The sequence below is a fragment of the Podarcis vaucheri genome (genome assembly GCF_965113315.1).
Source record: "Podarcis vaucheri genome assembly, chromosome: 11".
Taxonomy (NCBI): Eukaryota; Metazoa; Chordata; class Lepidosauria; order Squamata; family Lacertidae; genus Podarcis; species Podarcis vaucheri.
Window position 1 is genome coordinate 42312699 of NC_138749.1, and position 20729 is coordinate 42333427.

The window sequence follows — 20729 nt, forward strand, 5'->3', positions numbered from 1 at the left end:
CACTCCAGCTCCCCACCAGTCCCTTCACTACACTCAAATGTGCTCAGAAGTCTTGGGAGAAAGTTTTGGGGGAGTGCTGGAAGATAAGAGGGGAGAATACCATTGTGCTCAGGGACGTCATTGCATGCATGCAATAATTTAGTTGGGTCCAACCCTCAGTGTTTAAGTGGTGGTAGAGGAGGAAGAGAGAGAAACAGCAAGGTTGGGTCCTTGGAGAGAGAAGAAGGGGAGAGGCTGAGGGGAAAGAAAGCCAGGCTAGGAGGGAGGGGAGAAACAGTGAGGCTAAGGGGTAGGAGCTAGACTAAAGGATGGGATGGGATGGGATGGGAGAAAGAGAGCTTCCCTGTTCTGCATTGTACAAAAACAACTCATTTTCTTGGTCCAGGCCAGGGACAACAATCAGAGCAAAATTGCATGGGTTATTTTTAAGTGATTCCAGTGGATTGGTCACGGGTGTAGGTCTGGAACAAATCACTTTATGCATATTGTTGATATCATTTCAGCCGGCATCTATTCCACATTACACAAGGCATACAAGCATTTCAGCAGTTCATTCAATTAGTGCGTTATCTCAGAAACTGAATTACCTAGCGAGAACACTTCTCATCTCCACAACAAGAATGTAACAGCACTATCATTTCCCAAAACTGGTTTCATTAAAAGAATGTCTGGTTTGGCAAGTCCTCACTAAATTCTTGCAGGGTATATAGTACAATACCTGTACTCACATTTCATATCCTGCCAATTCTATTATGATAAAGCAAAGGACTCCCCACAGTACAGTAATACTAACCAGTTCTAGCTATGAAATGATAAAACATCATAACTAATTTGTAGTACGAATTTAGCTAGGCTGATTACAGGATGAAATCCAGCAAATACACTAATTAATATAAAAGGTAATGGGACCCCTGACCATTAGGTCCAGTCGTGGCCGACTCTGGGGTTGCGGTGCTTATCTCGCTTTATTGGCCAAGGGAGCCGGCATACAGCTTCCAGGTCATGTGGCCAGCATGACTAAGCTGCTTCTGGCGAACCAGAGCAGTGCACGGAAACGCCGTTTACCTTCCTGCTGGAGCGGTACCTATTTATCTACTTGCACTTTGACGTGCTTTTGAACTGCTAGGTTGGCAGGAGCAGAGACCGAGCAACGGGAGCTCACCCCATCGCGGGGATTTGAACCACCAACCTTCTGATCGGCAAGTCCTAGGCTCTGTAGTTTAACCCACAGCACCACCCACGTCCCTCTAATTATACATCTAATCAATAAGGGCAGAGGTTTACATGTTTTCACAGAACATGCACCAGTAAGCTTAGTTTAGCATATGTTCATATATGTGCCTATGACCCCACTTTGGATGAAACTTGGCTGATTAATTTTGTAGTCAAGGTCTCGATTTTCTTACCGGTATATCTAAAATAGGCACATCTTTATATCTCGCCTAAAACTCCTGTTGCATTTGTTGGTTCTCACAACTTAAATCTAACGTTCAGGAAGAGGAAGAAAAAACTCTTTCCCCTTTGACTTTTTTATTAACCGTGGAAAGAAAACTATTCATTCAGCCACAAAGGCCAAGACCTCTTACAATATACATATGAGACAATTCTCAAAGATGCACATTACAAGCACAGCCCATCTCCTTTCTATACACCCTGTTCCATTGCGTTAATGACACTTGAATTTTTAACAGCAGGAATCCAAATAATCTCTTTTCAATTAGTTATCTGACAGGCTTGCGGGTGGGGGGTGGGGGGAAGGACCTGCAGAAACAAATGCTAGCACTGCTTTGGTTCATATCTCCACTCTCTTGCACAGATATTTATTCAGTCCCAAATTATGCAACAGCTTTTAACACTCCCTTTGAGGGTTTTAAGAACACTACCGACATCAAAATCTATTAGACAGTGGTGATTGTTCCAGCTTTTCTTTTACAAGACTAGCACTTAATTCTTCTAATAGCAACCAGTCCTTTAATCTGCACACTAGATTAAGCAAAATTCCCTTTTAAAGGTTACCTTGTCTGTCTGTTTAATGTTTCATGAACAAAAAATACCAATAATAAAATAAAAACACACATCTATCAAACTCTTCCAATTACTCTGATTTCACTCAGAATGTCGAAAGCAATTTGGGTGAACCAGCTATCAGAGTCAGGATTCCTTGAGTCACTTGAGCAGCTCAACAGCTGTCAGGGCAGCATCCTTGTTTATGCTGATCAGATCTCCACTAAAAAGTTAAAAGGGCATCTAGCAATAAAAACAATACCCTGAAGTATTATTGGGACATTAAAAAGCTCTGAATCTAAATAAATTTCCTTAGTTAGTTTTCATTCCTAAAGGTCAATTCAGATGTTCCTATATGTGAATAAATTGGTAAACACAGTTCTCTCAGATCACAGTGGCATGAGGCCCCCGGAGGGGGAAAGTGTTCCACAAATCCAGAGGAAATTTATATTATCCCAAAAGATAACAACAGAATAGGTCCAGTTGCATTTGAGGTTCCCTTACTTGGATCACAGCCAACAAATAAATTGTTAACACACATGACTCAGGGTCAAATTAGATGCGGATGCAACAGCCATACGTCTGTCTCGTTCATTTATACAGTGGGGGGTAGCAGAGTTTATTGAGCACCTTCCCATGCTTCAGGTATCTTTCACCGATCACTTACGGTATCGCAGGTAGGGAGGGAGAAAGTGCGAGCCATAATAGTGTGTTTACGTTTCAGTAAGATGGAAGTGGGAGGAGAGGGTTCAGTTTTCACTTTTGACTTGTCACATGCAGCATGACTCACAGAGGAGCACCTGCTATTTAGATGCCATTTTGCAGTTTCCTAATCCATGGGATCAGGCCCATGCGTATCGGGGGGCAGCTGTCGCAGGCATCAGTGGGCTAAGCTGGCTGCGGCCTCCCCACTAGGGATGGCTGATTTTGTGTTTGAGCTTATAACTTTATTCTAACAAGACTCCTGCTCCAGGCCTCAGACAAGCTCTACATGGGCCTGGATGGCTATCTAGGACTGTTTGACTGGGAATATGGCCAGTGCTATCACTGATCAAAGGAAGAAACATGTATCCCAAGGATGAAAACAACAGCAACGGTCATTGACACAAAAATGGAACATCATTGTTTAAGATTATGCACATGCCAGCAACCCAAATAGAACCGATGGCACCTCATCCAGCCTCTTAGTTTTGTGTTTAGTTCAACAAGTTGGCAATCTAGAATCAAATTAAGAGCCTATAACCTCTGAAACAAACAACTGCTTACCAAAGAGTTCTGCGTCTTAAAAAGACATGCCAGTAACTCAAAAAAGTATGTACCGATTCATAATCTTGTACATTCAAATAAATGTGATAAGAAGGCAAAAAAATCCATCACAACGTCCTTGAGGTTTTTGACATTTAACTGTTAGATAATGCAGTGAATTTAACAGTCAGTAAGTTTCCAATGATACGTACAAGTTCAAATTTATTTGCAACAAATAACCTAATGTTTGTTTAATCCTTTAAAAATCTGTTCTTTTGGGGAATGTTTACTGGAAACCACTGAATAGTTCATACTACAAAGATGTAGTTCAATCATATACAAGAATTACACAGATATGCTGTAGAAGATGTGATCCAGTGATATTTTGCGGTGCGTGGAAAATGTTTTTTTAAGACTTTAAGATTCTGAAATATGGCGAAAAAATTAATCTCACCAATTGGAATGCCAAAATGCTGCTGCTAAAAATATATCATTGCATTCCTAATTTTGTGCTATTTTACCTTTCATTAAAAAAGTAACTGCAGCTTAGATAAAGAGCATAAAACTCTTGATATTTCAAAGTACTATGAAACAATTACGTTAATGGGAACCATTGACAGTTAAATGATTCTACTAAATGAATGTTATAGAAAACACAATGACTATTTTAAAAAGAAAAATATTGAATTTAACCACAAATTAGAAAAAAAGGTGTTACAAGCACTAGGGTGCATTTTTTGTATTAATTCAAACAGCAGCGAAGTGCTGCTTATATAGTTCAACGGATTCTGTATTTTCTAATAAGCAAGTTAGTACATAACAATGAGATTTTTTTTATCCTACTTCCCTATGAAAGGTCTTGCTGCTGCCTGGGAGTGCACTGCTGCCACACTGGGTAAAGAAACCCTTTCCCAGAGAGAGGACATCAACTGGGACAGGGCTGGTGCTCAACAGCTATTCCTGATATTTTGAAGCACTTGAGTTTGTACTGAACTGCATTAATTGTTTAAATGAATCGGTTCGTTTTTAGCCTTCTTTACATGCTACTTCGTTTATAATATTCATACAGTGATTGGAATGTCTGCTAATTTTTGATGCAATTGTTATTAGTGTGAGCTGCTGTTAGCTCAATGTTTGTTGTTGGAAAACAGAATACAAATATTAAAAATTAAAAATCAAATGGTGGTTTTGACTAAACAGTTTGTACATGCACCCTGCAATCCTGTGGTTTTGGGGAGGGAGTCCCAGAGCCCATAGGGCAGAGCACATTTTTCTCTGTGTGGGTCAAGATAAATCTGCGCTCAGAGATGGAGCATCAAGTAATATTTTTAAAACCCCTTAAAGGATTTGGCAGACTTAACCTGCTCAAGAAATTTCCCTGCAAATTTCAAACACTTGAGTGAAAAGGCAGGGGAGGAAAACCAGATATCCATCTCTAGATTTCTAATTATGGTCAATAGAGGTAGAACTGAGCTTTGAATTTAACAGATCAGAATTGAACCCAAATAATGAATCAAATCAGAATAATACAGAGCAGATCTTAAAACAGATGAGGCTGCTTCCAGACGCTACATATACAAGAGGAGCTTTTTGGTTGCTGCACACACCCAGTTATACCTCACTTTAAATTTCCTTGGCTAGTTTAATTGTTCGTTAGAACTTTCAAGCAGCGAAGTTCACAATAATACCTAACCTATTGCTCACTGCAGTGAGATATAGTTCTGCATCCCTTTAGAGACACAAACTCTCCAAAGTCAAGGGGGATGTTTGCATAAGTGAGATCGGTACCATATGATGTAAATTAATTCATTTCACAACCATCTCCACTTGACTGGGATTCCTTTCGTATTTACTAACAGGATATGAACCAGAGTTTAGTTCTGACATGTTTTCACATGACACATCTCCGAAAGTAAGCAGTGAAACAATTCAACTGTTACTGTTCCAATTTATTTTCATTACGCTTTGGCACGTGGAGAGAGTGTAAGATTGAGAGCGAGCACACAAAAGTACAAAGAGGTACGTTTTCTTGCGATGCCTGGTTGCTTAAGTAGAAGAAGCATTCATGTATTTCAGCAAGAATGAATTTCCCTATTTATTTTTAAGAAACATGAGACTGAAGGCATAAAGTAAAAGAATAGATGCTACCAGTTTAGTGAGATAATGGTTTCACCGAGGAAATAACAGCTGGAAAAAAATGGCTACTGCAGTGCTGAAACTAATTGTAAATTATTGGACTCTAGATGCGCAAGGTAAAGGAAAGGAGGTCTATGCTAAAGAAGAGCTCATTTCATTACTTTCGTATGCAGCTAAAAGGCTGATGCTTTTTCTGGGATTTGTTTCTCCCACGGCATCACCTAAAGGCCATAGCAGGCTTCAAATCTCCTTGGGGGGGGGGAGTGCCTTGATAGTGAGGGAGTGTGTGCTTGTTTAAAGGATACAGGTGTGTGAAATCCTTCATAACTACAGTGGTGCCCCACAAGACAAATGCCTTGCAAGGCGAAAAACTTGCTAGACGAAAGGGTTTTCCGTTTTTGCGTTGCTTCGCTAGATGAATTTCCCTATGGGCTTGCTTCGCAAGACGAAAACGTCTTGCGCTTTTTTTTTAAAGCCGCTTGAAGAGGCGCAGTTGCGACGGACCGTGCTTCGCAAGACGAAAAACATCGCAAGATGAAAAGACTCGCGGAACGAATTATTTTCATCTTGCAAGGCACCACTGTATTTGCTTGAAAACCTGCTCCCAATGCATTTTGCATCCCCCCACATGCTCAAAGAAACAGCTGTTCTGAGTAAAAAGTCTCCTTGACTTGGTGAAGATTGCCATTTATCTCGAGACATTACTATGCTCAATAATGCTGGACTGTGGTATTTGCAGATATAGCATTTGGAACATTTCTTCACTGATGACCATTTTTGTGTCGCCAAGGATATTGCAACAGCTTCTTTGAAAAAATGAAAGAATCTTGCATATCTGGAGTGGATAGTCTGTTACTATACACTTTCTGCAATGACACTTTGCACGTCTCCAAACTGAGAAGCAGTTCAAATGAACATAATGAGGTTGCGTTCACAAGAACATTAACACTTAAGTTTACAAATGTACTCTGCACTTTTAGCAGCATCTCCTGCTCCGTTCACAAAGAATAATATGAAGTAAAGAACCATCAAAGGGGAGTCATACTGACATTTCTTCACTGTTACAAGCATAGAGTTCACTCTACATCAATCCATCAAAATGAGTGTAGCTACTATTCTATTGAATCAACAAATGTTTGGGGACATCTCTTTGCACCTGAATGCGAACCTTATAAATGAAAAGCATTGCAATAATGATATTGTTATTTAAATGCCTGTGAACCAGATTGTATGTGGAAGTAAGAGAAGTTCTCTTGAATAACCTCAATGGTGTTTCTTTATTTCACATGAATGCAGCTGGACATGCAGTTTCATGTGGGGAAAGGCAGACATATTTTATATCTCATTTTTATTCCCATACTCCTGATGATTTTATCTAGGGATCCCAAGATCTATAAGTATATACTCAAGACACATCTGTAGCACATACAGACTGGCCTTTTGCGTAAGTGAAAAACTGCCATGGTTTCCTCCAGCTGCTATACAACATTTTATAAATCTCCAAATACTCACAGATGTAGAAATATTCCCGGCCTGGCCTGAACTCAAATCCTAATGAGAACGGAGTGAAGAGTTGAAATTTTTCTGAGAACTTCAATGGTCCATTCGGAGAGTGAGGCCGATTGCACTCCCACCTCTTGAATCCTTTGGAAGTGTGATCACAGGAACTGTAGCCATCAAAGTTCACCATGTAAAGGATGTAGCGTTCAGTCTTATCTTCTGACACTGAATCTTCATAATGAGGACAGAATACATCCAAATAGTCATTGATGCAGACATCAATATGGTAGTCACCCCGCTGGAATCTAAAAGGAAAAACAAAACAAAACCAGTTCAGGAAATCTTCATGACAAAAAAATTACTTAAAGTCACAAAAAATTAACATCTTGATCAGGATTCACTCCCTCAGAAAAAGCCCTTCACAAGGACTTCCACTTGTGCAATGGGGCTTTCCCATCCCCTGTATTGGCTCTGTGTTTGTGTTTCATGAGAACCCCCAGGAGGAGCACACAAGGGAGAGGAGAATTGTTCCATCAGGCAACCTGTTATGTCTGCGTAGAGGGAACCTTTGTAACAGTGCAATGTTGAATACTGCCCTTGGGGTATTTCATTTGTCAAAAGCATGGGAAATAGCTCAAGAAATATTTCAAGCCATAAGTTTGCACTCAGTACCCTTTAACTGAAGGGCCACAACCAGTTCCTGTTAGGATTGTCCTACTCTCCTGTAGGATCCTGGCAGAGACACATGCCTGACTGGCATGATATCAAAAGGCATCAGCACACTTAGGGATCCACAGACTATTCACAGTTTGCGTAGCAGAACTCAGTAGCACAGCATTTTGGCTAATCTGCTTTATTTACATATAATACACTTGGAGCATTCTGACTTAGCTCCTTCCTCTTTCTCATCAGACAGCAAAGAGAGAAAGAACAAAGGACAATAGTCCCACTTCACGAACACAGTAACATAAACATCCTGTCTCCGTCACTTCCCACACTGTGGAATGAAAACATACACCGCCATGTGACAGACAACAATCCCATGACTGCAAACACAGAGCAAGACTCCTAACAGTTCTTGTTTGTATCCTTTGCCCTACAATTGCCTCCGGATCAATATATTCTATATGGGGGGAGGGGGACTGTGAGAGAAACTCCGTTTCATCTCTCTTTATTAAAGAGAAAAACCAGAAATGCTATACATACGTTCATACAGCACAAACACCAAATGGGAGATATCACTTCTGTACCACAACCAAATCTCATTACAGGCACATGCATTCATCTTTGCTTTCTCTTTGCTGCTGGCAACGTTTAGTCAAGATCCAAGAAAGCAAAGTATACCTTTGAAATATTTTTGAAAAGCAATGTTACTCCACTGCCAAAGTGCATAGAAGAGATACCGCTGCTCAGATAAAAGAATTCTAGCCTATGAATTATCAGCACTCACCTGACAGTTTGGAATGAGAGCCAGATGAGAAAGGTAGTACAAGGCACTTTCACTGATGCGCTTTTATTATCAGCATTGGTAAGCAGTATTAGCTGCAGCAGTAGTGAGGCTGTTTTTACTGTCATTGTAATAGAAGTGCAGGAGCTTAGTGCCAGGTAGGGCCAACATATTTCTCGCCCAACTCTCAGCTGCGTACTGCAGGTGGGAGTTGTATGCACTGCATATGGAAGCTTGCCAGTCACCTGAGAGAGTCACTTTCACACACAGCCCAGACGCAGCAATTTAGTCCCACTGAGTCCTCTCTACCTACTACTCTCTACTCACAGGAGTGCATCTTTACAGCAAAACACTCTTGGAACATGAATCAAACATACATTCACTGCAAAGGTTAGAGACATTCCATGAGGTAACTGTGCCCCTGAAGGACCAGGTGTGCAGCCTAAGAGTCATTTTGGATTCACAGATGTCCATGGAGGTCAGTTGTGTTTCCAGGGCAGCTGTCGACCGGCTCCATCTGGTATGCCGGCTGACACCCTTCCTGCTTGCGCACTGTCTTGCCAGAGTGCTCTGGTTATTTCCTGCTTGGGCCACTGCAATGCGCTCTACGTGGGGCTACCTTTGAAGGTGGCATGGAAACTACAACTAATCCAGAATGTGACAGTTGGGCTGGTGACTGGGAGCAGCCACCGGGACCATATAACACCAGTCCTAAATGATCTACACTGGCTCCTAGTACGTTTCTGAGCACAATTCAAAGTGTTGGTGCTGACCTTTAAAGCCCTAAATGGCCTCAGTCCTGTATATCTGAAGGAGTGTCTCCAGCCCTATCATTCAGCCCAGACACTGAGGTCCAGCTCCAAAGGCTTTCTGACAGTTCCCTCACTGTGAGAAGTGAACTTACAGGCAGCCAGGCAGAGGGTCTTATCAGTAGTAGTGCCCACCCTGTGGAACACCCTCCTATCAGATGTCAAGGAGATAAATAACTACATAACTTTTAGAAGACATCTGAAGGCATTCCTGTATCAGGAAGGTTTTTGTATTTGATGTTTTATTCTGTTGGAAACCGCCCAGAATGGCTTGGGCAACCCAGCCAGATGGGAAAGGTTTGAATGAATTAGTAGTAGTAGTAATATCATCAGTGAAAGCTTTATTTTCACAGGTATCGCATAATGTGGACATCTGTTAGCAGGAATATAAAGTTAACACAAGCTGTCTTGTGAAATAGTGGCTCTAGACCACACTGTATACCTGCAGCATATATACTTCCACAGGGACGTCGGTGGCGCTGTGGTCTAAACCGCTGAGCCTCTTGGGCTTGCTGATCGGAAGGTCAGCAGTTCAAATCTATGCAACGGCGTGAGATCCCATTACTCTGTCCCAGCTTCTGCCAACTTAACCATCCAGGGGTCCTTTACCCTTTTACCTTATAGTTCCACAGAGACAAGCATCGACTTCTACCAGCTATTCTTTCCACGCTGTACTTATTCTTACCACCACATTATCCCTACCTATGGCTTCTATTCCTCGACAGCAGCCACTGTAAAGTGCAGAGATAGTAATAAAGATACCGTGACATATTTAACTATAATGTCCCTTTTCACCTGAGGCACATATTTTAAGCACCTGATGGACCTGAAATCTGCCAACTAGATACTTCCATCCAATTTAGGGCGGTGAGGCGGGGGGAAGCAATGATCATTGGGTCTTCTCCAAGGATATATTCAGAGCAATCTATTCATCTCCTACAATCATTTAGCTACCATAAAATAGGTTTTTAACAAAGGAGAAATTGTGTTTAGTGTACGAACAAAAGCCTGCTAAATCTAATTCTGGCCAGTGCACATCACCACATGGTTTTCTCTTGAAAAGGGACTTTATTTCAGAACTCATATCTGCCATAACCACTAAGGCAAAGTAGATGAGGGATTTCCATGACTGGAATTCCTAGGGCCTATTTCTTTGACAAAAAGCAGCAATGAAGATTCCTGATACTGGACAGGGCTGCCATATAACAGAGAAGGAATTTAAAACCTTTCTTCCTGTGATTTCACCCCACTGAAAATTCTAATCCCTGGAGCTATTTGCCCTCTGTGTTCCCTTGAATTTTGCCAATGGGGATTTACAGCAGGTTTGTTGGAGGAATGATAAATTTCAGAAAGAAGATCAGGACCTCTCATATTATGAGTTAATCAAAGCAATATTTAGAAGGGGCAACGTACCTACTCAAGGCTGAGAAGAAAGAGGCAACTTATTCCCATCCTTATTTGGATATTTGTATTAAGTGTGTGTAAGTACTAAAGTGGATGGCTACTAATTAAAGCTATTTGCTAGAGAGCTTATACATTTTATATTTCATTTTATTAGTATCAGGCAATTTTAAATTCTTGCCAAAAACCCAGACTATTTAAATCATATCTGAAACTTGAATACAGTGGTACCTCGGGTTACATATGCTTCAGGTTACATAGGCTTCAGGTTACAGACTCCGGTAACCCAGAAATAGTGCTTCAGGTTAAGAACTTTGCTTCAGGATGAGAACAGAAATTGTGCTCCGGCGGCACGGCAGCAGCAGGAGGCTGCATTAGCTAAAGTGGTGCTTCAGGTTAAGAACAGTTTCAGGTTAAGTAAGGACCTCCGGAACGAATTAAGTACAGTGGTACCTCGCAAGACGAATGCCTCACAAGACAAAAAACTCGCTAGACGAAAGGGTTTTTTGTTTTTTGAGCCGCTTCGCAAGACGATTTTCCCTATGGGCTTGCTTCGCAAGACGAAAACGTCTTGCAAGTTTGTTTCCTTTTTCTTAACACCGTTAATACAGTTGCGACTTGACTTCGAGGAGCAACTCATAGAACACAGTGTGGTAGCCTTTTTTGAGGTTTTTAAAGACTTTTGTGATTTTTGAAGCTTTTCCAAAACTTTCCCGACACATGCTTCGCAAGACGAAAAAAATCGCAAGACGACAAAACTCGCGGAATGAATTAATTTCGTCTTGCGAGGCACCACTGTATATTGATTAGCAAACAGAAAGCCTAGTTTACTAGATCAAAGCTAAAAGTCATTATTTCCTCCTCAGAAACCCCAACCTGAATTCAAAGGAAATATTTTTAACTTTCAGAGACTACATTTAAGGTATACTATAAGAAAAATAGCCAGCTATCAGAATGAGATGAATGTTTCAGTTCAAAACTAATTTACCTGCTCTAAACCAAGACTGAAAAGTGCAACAGTGTAGGAAAGAAGAAATTAGTTTACAAACATGTTTGAGAAGATGATTAAAAAAGGCTATAGAGCTCCTTCCTCACATTTTGCTAGAATGCAATCCGTATGCTCCTCTATAGTATTCACAGAGGCTACAGATTTTCCTGGTTTTGTCATTTAAGTCCCAGTCTTGTAGATCCCCCTAAACAGTATGCAAATGAGTCCCCAAATGTCACTAGGTTGGGCAACTAACTTCTTACACGTCTACTCCATGTAGAAAGCTCAGAATACACACACCTACTCAAAGCTAGCTGAGACTATAATGTAAGGAAGGAATAAGTCAGTCTTTTCTTAAAAATGAATAGGCTAGAGAGCTAAAATAAAATTCCTGAACCGCAAGTGTTTCCCCCCACTCCAAATAATGCATTTTGCCTCCTTACATTATCAGTTGCATACAAGAAAACACACTGCTATTCTTCAACCCCAATTAACCTTTACATTCAGTCAGGTGACGTTCATACAGTGTCATGGAAACTTGCACGCTACTGAGTTAGATAATAGGCAGTAAAGCTCTAAAAAGGCATGGCAAAGCCTGAGACAGTTAAGTAGCTCCTCAGCCAAGGCACCTCTGCAGCAAGCAAATAAGAATTCATATTGATTCCAGGCCAGCAAAGATTGGTTCAGATCATCAGATGTAAGGATACTTGCTACTCAGAGATCTCCTATTTGTTTCAGCTGCAGGAATGCTGAATATGGGGGGCTGACACTTTCAACCAAAGAAATACTCAAGACTGACAAAATGTTTTGAAATTAATTCCTGTGCTCTGGTGTTTATCCATCATTACAAAATGCAGGCACGGCTCGTACCATGTGCATTTTTTCATAATTGTAATTCTGAAGCATATGCGAGTCTTGTCTTGAATCTAATAAACTTTGTTGGCTATGGCTATAAGAGGTTTGCTTAACTAGATATTTAGAATGCAGTAGCATTTTTTGCATGTTCCTCTCTCTTTCACTTCCCTCCGTTAAAAAAATAAACAGTATAAAATCCCGGCATAAAAAATAGCACCACTGACACTAATTGCCCATTATCATATAGATGGATAAAGAACGGCAATAGCTTCTGCTTGTGGCTTGTCCCATACAAAGAATATATATTAGTCATATTCTGTGTTTTAAGGTGCATATGCTAGCAGCAGCACCTCTGTTTCAAACTGCTCTCTATTTTCAGATATCATGGAAGAGTTTTCTTTACAGAGAAGGGAAAATCCTCCTGTTTAAACACAAGCACATTATAAGTATTAGGATGGCATTCTTTCTCAGATCTCAGAATGTTCAGACTGACAAATCAGGTATGTGATTATTCACATTTGAATTGGGTAACAATACTTTCGCCCCTGGGGGTGTCAACTTGAATAAAATATTGGGGGAGCCCAGGTAAGGCCCCACACAAATAAGTGATCACATGACATGGCGTACACACACACACACACACACACACATTTGAATAGCAATGCCCATTAATTTTTAAGGGGGACCCCTCAAAAATATTTTATAGGGGGGCAAAGGGACCTTGGCCCCTAGGAGTTGACTCCTATGTCTCGTCCTAACATTGCTAATTTAATTAACAGCTGCCGTGTGAAAAAGTTATTACAATATACAGTTGCACAATTACACTGGGCAACAATTTTTTACTTTTTGAATGTTGTCTAGATTTCTACAACTGATTTAGGGTATTTTTGCACTGCTGAATCAGGAAATGGCATCCAGGTCAGGTCAGGTTTACTGTAAACTGAATGGTGGGCATTGATAAAGGTAAGTACACGTAAATTGCATGTTGCTTCACCATTTTTCAAACTTCAGGGCTAGAACTTCCATTTCTTGGAACTCCTGGAATGCTCAGTGGCAGGGAGGTCTCTCTTCAGAGTCCAACAGTAGTCAGCCATCATGACTGCGTCCCAGCGACCCTGATACCTGGTCTCCATCTCTCTCATGTCCTGATGGAATCTCTTCCCCTGCTCGTCACTCATTGAACCCAGGTTCTCAGGAAACCGGTCCATATGTGAAAATAGGTAGTGCATCTTGACGCTCATGTTGCAGCCCAGGTTTCTGAAAGCAGTCAGCATGTTGTTGACAAGTTCTGTGTAGTTTCTGGCCTTATTGTTGCCAAGAAAGTTCTTCACTACCAGAACAAATGCTTTCCACGCTTCCAGTTCCACTTCGTTCATTGAGTTTCCGAACTCTGGATCTCTGATGAGCTGACGGATTTGAGGACCTTCAAAGATGCCAGCTTTCAACTTCTCCATGGTCAATCCTGGAAAAGCCATCCTTGTCCAGAGCCTTGGTGAACTGCTTGATTAAGCCGAGCTTGATGTGCAGCGGTGGGAAGACTATTCTGTCTCTGTCCACCAGAGGGTCGTTGATGACATTTCTTTCTTTGCAAGGCACCAATTCCTCCCACACAGGCCAGTCCTTCTTCGTGTAATGCTGAGCACAGTCCCTACTATCCCACATGCACAGAAAACATGGGTACTTGGTGAAGCCAGACTGTTGTCCCAACAAAAAGTTCACCATCTTCAGGTCAACACAAATAAATCACTTATGCTGATCATAACCAATTTTCTTCAGCACATACTTCACCGCTTCATAGTTCTCCTTCAGTGTACTCGAGTGAGCCAGGGGTATAGAGGCAAACTGGTTGCCGTTGTATAGCAGAACACATTTCAGTGATCGCTTGCTGCTGTCAATGAACAGTCAGCAATCTTTGGGTTCGTACTGTGGCACTCCAAGCTTGAGCAGAAGCTGCGCAATATCTGCACAGTACACCAAGTCCTTCTCTTCCGAGAAAAAACAGAGGTACTCTTGATGCCTGTTGTGGAAGAAGCTGATGCGAGCACTGTCAGAGAGGAGGTTTTTTCCCCTTCAATCTGGATGCCAACAGTTCGGCAGAGTCCTTTGACAAGCTGAGGTCGCGAACTAGATCATTCAACTCCTTTTGGGAAAATGGATGTGGAGCATCATCTTCAAGAACCACTTCTTCTTCTTCATGTCCTTCAACACTGGAGGCATCTTCGTCACTAATGTCAGGAAGTTCTCCGAAGACAGGCACTGGAATTTCATCACAATGAGCTACAGGACGACATGCTGATTGAAGATCAGGATACTTGAGGCTGCTCCGGTTCTTTCTGTTGATCCCAGCCGCACCAATTTATGGAAGATTTTGAGGTTTTATGACTTCAAACTGATCCCTTTTTGACATAATCACCCAGACCTATCGGACCTGAATACTTCTTCTCATTAAAATAATCATTTCCAATCAAAACAATTATTCGACATGGCATTTTACCCCCACCAACTTCTTCTAAAATGCTCCACACAAGCGTACATGTGAACAAAAACGTAAAAAAAGACATGTGGCCATAGCTCAAAAACTTGACCTGATTGAGCAAAACCAATGTGATTTTTGGATTCAGCGCATCAGATTTGTCCTAAATTAACTGAAAAAACGCAGACAACAAATTTGTTGTTGACCAGTGCTATATATCTTACTTAAAGAAGTTTTTTATATTAAACTTACAAGCCTATCATAAAACACTGAAGGCTGTGTCCAACAATGCCACCTGTGGAAATTGCCAAAAACTGGTTTATTCCCCCTTACTGTCAGCTGAACAAGACTATTAGATGCACTCCTAGGATTATGTTTAAATGCATTTCATATATAAACCTACATAAAGTGCTGAATCCAAACCCTTGGATGGCAGTGATGGGATTAATAGTGTGCTGTGGATACCACCACATCCACAACACTACTGCTCACACCTTCCAAGGTGGAAGGTTGGGCAGAGGAAGGAGCGGAATTCTCTTTGCTGTGCCAATGAAAAGGCTCAGATGGGGCCTGTTGCCTGCATGTGATCTGCACAACATAGCTGTCAACTTTTCCCTTTTCTTGCGAGGAATCCTATTCGGAATAAGGGAATTTCCCTTTAAAAAAGGGAAACATTGACAGCTATGCTGCACAGGATCCAGCAGGTCCTGTCCTGGTTCAATCCTACCCCTTTCCTCCAAAATGCCCTATTTTAGAAGTCCCCACTAGCTATCATAGGCAGTAATGTCTGTCCACTATTTGTCTGGGCAGGGGGCATCTCTGCCTCAACCAAATCCACTGTAGTACAGCATTGCTCTGCAAACCACCCATCTCGTAGCTTAGTTAACAGACTGCCAGTGGTTTATAGATTACTTGAGGAGTATATGAATTCAAACCCATAAGTCAGCCAACGTTCAAGATACACCCAAATACCACCCAATGTGAGCTCTCAACAGAAGAATCATCACTCCATTATTCTTTTGAACAGCTCAATACATTCATTTTCATTTTTCTCAATACGCTCTCCCACATAATGATTTAAAAAGCTAGAGGTTAGTAATTAAGCTTGCTGGAGGATAAAACAATTTATTTAAAGATATTGCAAAAATAGTGCTTGCGTCTATCATTTGGATGCTGAGAATTTATACAAAAGCACTATTTCAGAAATACCCATAAACAAGCTCCTTTAAAGAAATCATGCCCCTTTTGTCAGAATTGCCATGCCTCCCAATAAACTGTTCACAGGCAGTGCTGAAAACATCATTGATTCCAACTCAAAGAACAACGGAATAATCAGACAAAGTATTAATTTCAGTTCTATTCACTTTTTTAAAAAAGCAATGCATTATTCTAGTTGCAGAAGGCAGCATATTGGAAAGGTTCCATTTGTTACTTAAAAAAATAATAATCAAGTAGGACAAAACGAATAAATTAGGGTAGTGAAGTACCAGGATGATGACCATTGTTAGATCGTCTGTTTTATGTCCCAAGGTAGTTAAGAATGTCTTGTACCTTCTTGTTAACACGCATTGAATCCCAACTTGGAAGAAAGGCAGGATATAAAGTAATAATAAGACCTCTACAATAACAGTACTAAAAAGTCACGCTCAGGCCAGGAAAGCACTGAGACAGAGGGAAAGTTTTTCTTTTTATCATTAAGTCCTCTCTATTCAATTACTATTTATCTGGGTAATTAAACACTGGGAAAGGATGCCAGGCTAATTGTTAGATTATGATAATTACCTGTCTCTGCTGTGCTGCAATGATCAAAATAAAACATGGATACAGGCATAGAGCTGCGGCTGCTCTGTAATCGTCAGGCTTCCATGGGAAACCAGGCCGTTTATTACTTGTTCATTACAAAATCAGACAGAGCAACTTATCATTTGTAACTTCTCTCATCCACCCCCCCTTCACTTGCTCTGCTGGAACAAAACTCCCAAAAGGTTGCGCCAAAGCTGTTGTCTCTGATTGGCCCACTTCCATCACAATTACACAGTTGAGCAGAATCAGGTCCCTGTACTTGAGAGACTTCATCAGACCTGAAATTACTGCCTTATAATAGACTGCAACGACCTATCACATTTTCAGGAACAGCCAAGACTATCTTGCTACCCAATTTCCATTGTGCCCACGAGTCAAAGATCTAGCTTCACCCTCTTATTCCTATTGTAACCCTGCACTGGCACCTGAATGCTTCAAATTAGTTGGATCATATAAGTGGGATGCAATCAGCAACAATGGAAGGGTGGAGGGGCGGGTAAACAGTAATGATTTATTGCTGAAAATGAGCACTAAGATCCCTTTCTATCTCAGTTCATAGAAACCAGTCTAACGATGGATCAGCTTCTGCTATGATCACCAAGCTTTTAAGCAGTTAAATAAAATCCACTTCATCTTATCAAAACTTCAATCCAGCTTCTTCTTCTTTTTAGAATACTGAAATATAAAACACAAGGCACACTATATGGAACAATGTGCACAGAGTAGCATGCACAAAAGTGGGGTGCCATTGCCTGCTGTCCCTTTCCATAATAGTGGGCCTCTCATACACATTGCAGTGCACAAAGTAGGGCCAGGAATAGCCCTGATATTAAAAGCTACCCCTAACTGCTCATAGGAAATGCTACCAGAAACCATTCCTACTACAGTAATACAAAATGTCTACAAAAACAACAACAACAAAGGGTTGCTTCATTTTCATATCCAACAATTAAAAAACAACAACCTGCCAATGCTGGGCAGTCAACCAAAGTCTGCCTACTCTATCTACTAGGCAGACTGATTAAAGCTGGGCAGCCTTAATTTTATGCATGTCTCTGCCTGCAAGAAATATGCCAATAATGCAGGAGCATCCTCTGTATATTTCGAACCAAGAGACACCTGTATTATCCTTTCTTGCACTGTATTTAAAGACAGAATCAATTGAAGAAGAGCAGCAACTCATAAATGTTAACTCATAAATAAGAGCCCTGGGTTTGAACAGAACAATAATGATCAACAGTGGTGACAGAATCATGGGTGGGTGCAACAGCTACTGGAAAGCTTTTAACATGCTATGTCCTTTTCTCATCAAAACCAAGCTACACTGCGTGAAAGGACATGCAAACGAAAAAAATTAAGCTAAGTATAATGATTTTTAATGTAGTTATTTATCAAAAGGTGCAAGTTTGTTTCTTGAATTATCTGTGGTTCAATCCCATACCTATAACTTTTCGTACAGCTGGATCTTGTATCACAGCCAAACACCGCAGAAAGCAATATACATAAAGAGATAATGTAAGCATAAAAAATTACTCTTTCCATAACACACCACAAAAACAGTCAACATTTACTTCCCATCTATAAATCTAGCCACTTTAGTACCAACTGGTCAAATACAGGAACACTTTTATGCACTTAACACTCTTATCTTCTCATGAACATCCCTTCTCTCCCTTTCCTCTCTTCTTTTGATCAAATGGTACTTTCCAGAAGCATGTACAAGAAAGGCAACCGCTCTTCAATGTAAACACACATAAGCCACCTCTTGATCTTTGGGACTTCTTGTCCCATCCTTAAGAAGTGTGTGCTTGTCCAGGCCGCGGGGCTTCAGGAGAATAGTTGTGCCAAGGCAGATGGATGATAAAGCAAGAGGGCAATCAGGGGCACATTCATGCTGTGTGACATGTCAGAGCATCGATTCCAAGGAGATCAAGCTCTCATCCTCAAATTCTCCCAGCTCCAATAGCTTTAATCCCTGCAATGGCAACCTCTACCTGCCTATTGATTTTTCATTGCTGTGGGCATTTAGCTTAGTGAGGGGGATGGAGAGAGATGGGAGGGGGAAGAGTACACGACAAGCTCTTATTCTTTCAAAGGCATCATTTAGACTTATGAGCTGAACTTTAGTATCGATGGCCCGAGTCACATAAACTGCAGGCAATCACACCCAAGCAGATACTGAGGTCCATCAGCGATCACTTGCAGTCTGTTTCCAAACTACAGAAACCCAACATCCAAGTCTATGCCAGCTTCTTTGCCAGGCTGATTTACAGATATGCGCTCTCATGAATTTCAGTTCCCAATTACTTCCTTCACATTAGTTCTATCCAGTAGTACTTAGGGTCTGACTCACAACATTTATTCCACTTTATTTTTGGCAGCAGCAAGGAAGCTCATAATTCACCACCACAGATTTTGCTGTCAAATGCTAGCAGTGTTTGCATGCCTAAACCACGGCTTAGTGCTACATCAGTGAGCCCAAGGGAACCATCAAGCTCATATACTCCCCCCCCTTCCTGCACAGCTGGGAGGAGGAGCTTTGTAGAGTTGTTTCTTTTTTTTAGCTACCCTAAGTTCCAATCTACCTTTCTCCTACTGCTTTCCATCTATATTTTACCCAGATTTAGGTATTAGTCAAATGTTCTTTTCAGAAACGTTCTGCCTTCCCGGATATCATGTGCTCTAATTAGGGATGGAGGGCAGGGACAGGCAAGCCTGCTATTGAATTTCTGTTCATGCAGTGTAGATAACAATATTTAGCAATCAACAGTGTATTACATCCTATCACTTTAGAACATACTGGTATGCATGTATATAATTGTCTCTGTAAATATGTACATAATTTGTTATTTTGGCCATTGAGGCACACTTCTAAGGCTGCAGTCATGATGTCTATTTTTAGGAGAAACAAATAAATGTGTACATTAGAATATTATACAGAGGGGGGAGTACGTGTCTGAACCCTACACTCCACAACTAATTATATCATAGCATAATACAAAAAAATGCAGTGAACTGATATTAAGTCATTATAACTCTTTGATTCCTACATTAAAACGCCAGTTCTAAGAGTTAATTGAGAGGCACAAAACAGCAAAAAGGAAAAAGCACCCATGGGTATGGTGCTAAACAATGCAGACATGAGCTGCATAACATGTGTTGACCATGTGTCTAACTTAAGAGCTACAGTCCATCAGATTTGATGGAATGCGACAATGATTGGTATTTGTTAACCCTGCCCCGAGGCATTCGCTGACATCTATTAATGGTTATGGAGAACAATGGCCCATCTGCAGAAAGGTCTTGCTTTTCACACTCAAAAAGCCAAAAGGAAAATCACTTGCACAACATTCATAATGACCTTCAGTGCGATTGATTCATATCAACCGTAATTCACATTGCCTTTCCCTAAGCAATTTACACAGATACCGGCACCAATAGCTTTTATAATTTGTATTTCTACTCTTCTATACAATATTATTGATGAATGAAAATGAAGCAAATACAACAGGAAAAAGTCTATTAAAATGCTTTTCTGAAACTTACAGTAATTAGGTTCTCAGGTCCTCATTTTAACATTGCATAGTATGTCACAAAAAATAATGACTGTGACTGTCCACATATACATCTGTGCAACAGATTATATCATATATGTATTAAGAAGCCTTGTATACAAGTTTTGAAAACAAAAACTAACCAGCTCCCACAACATAAACCACAGACAGCATAAAACTGGTTAACTCCAATCTTGCACAATTGCACACCTTACTTAAACATTGACACCGGACATTTGATTGCAACAAGAAGTCAAGTTTATTAGCTGTTCTTAATGTTCCACCAACAAAGATGACTTTAGTATGTTTCTACCTGAAATCCTGCTTAAAAATATTTTCTTCCAGTTCCATGCCTCCTCTGACAGATCTGCTGGCGCATAAATCCTAAGGTATGTCCCCTTACCATGTTCATGAGACAATATTTTAGTTCCAGCCCACTTTCAAGAATGGGGCTGGTTTATGGAAGGCCATATGGAGTAAGGAGTAAAACTCCTTTGATTGAACCACTTCATTT

The 20729-nt window shown here is 40.8% G+C and overlaps 1 protein-coding gene across 4 annotated transcripts in view; it reads right to left on the bottom strand.

Moving 5' to 3' along the window:
• The window catches only part of EFNA5 (ephrin A5), a 225442-nt gene that overhangs the window by 34908 nt on the left and 169805 nt on the right, over window positions 1-20729 (bottom strand). For all 4 annotated transcript variants that reach the window (XM_082191504.1, XM_082191503.1, XM_082191502.1 and 1 more), the window contains exon 2: window positions 6898-7190. In XM_082191504.1, the coding sequence (XP_082047630.1) occupies window positions 6898-7190 (293 nt within the window). The remainder of the gene's footprint in view (window positions 1-6897; window positions 7191-20729) is intronic.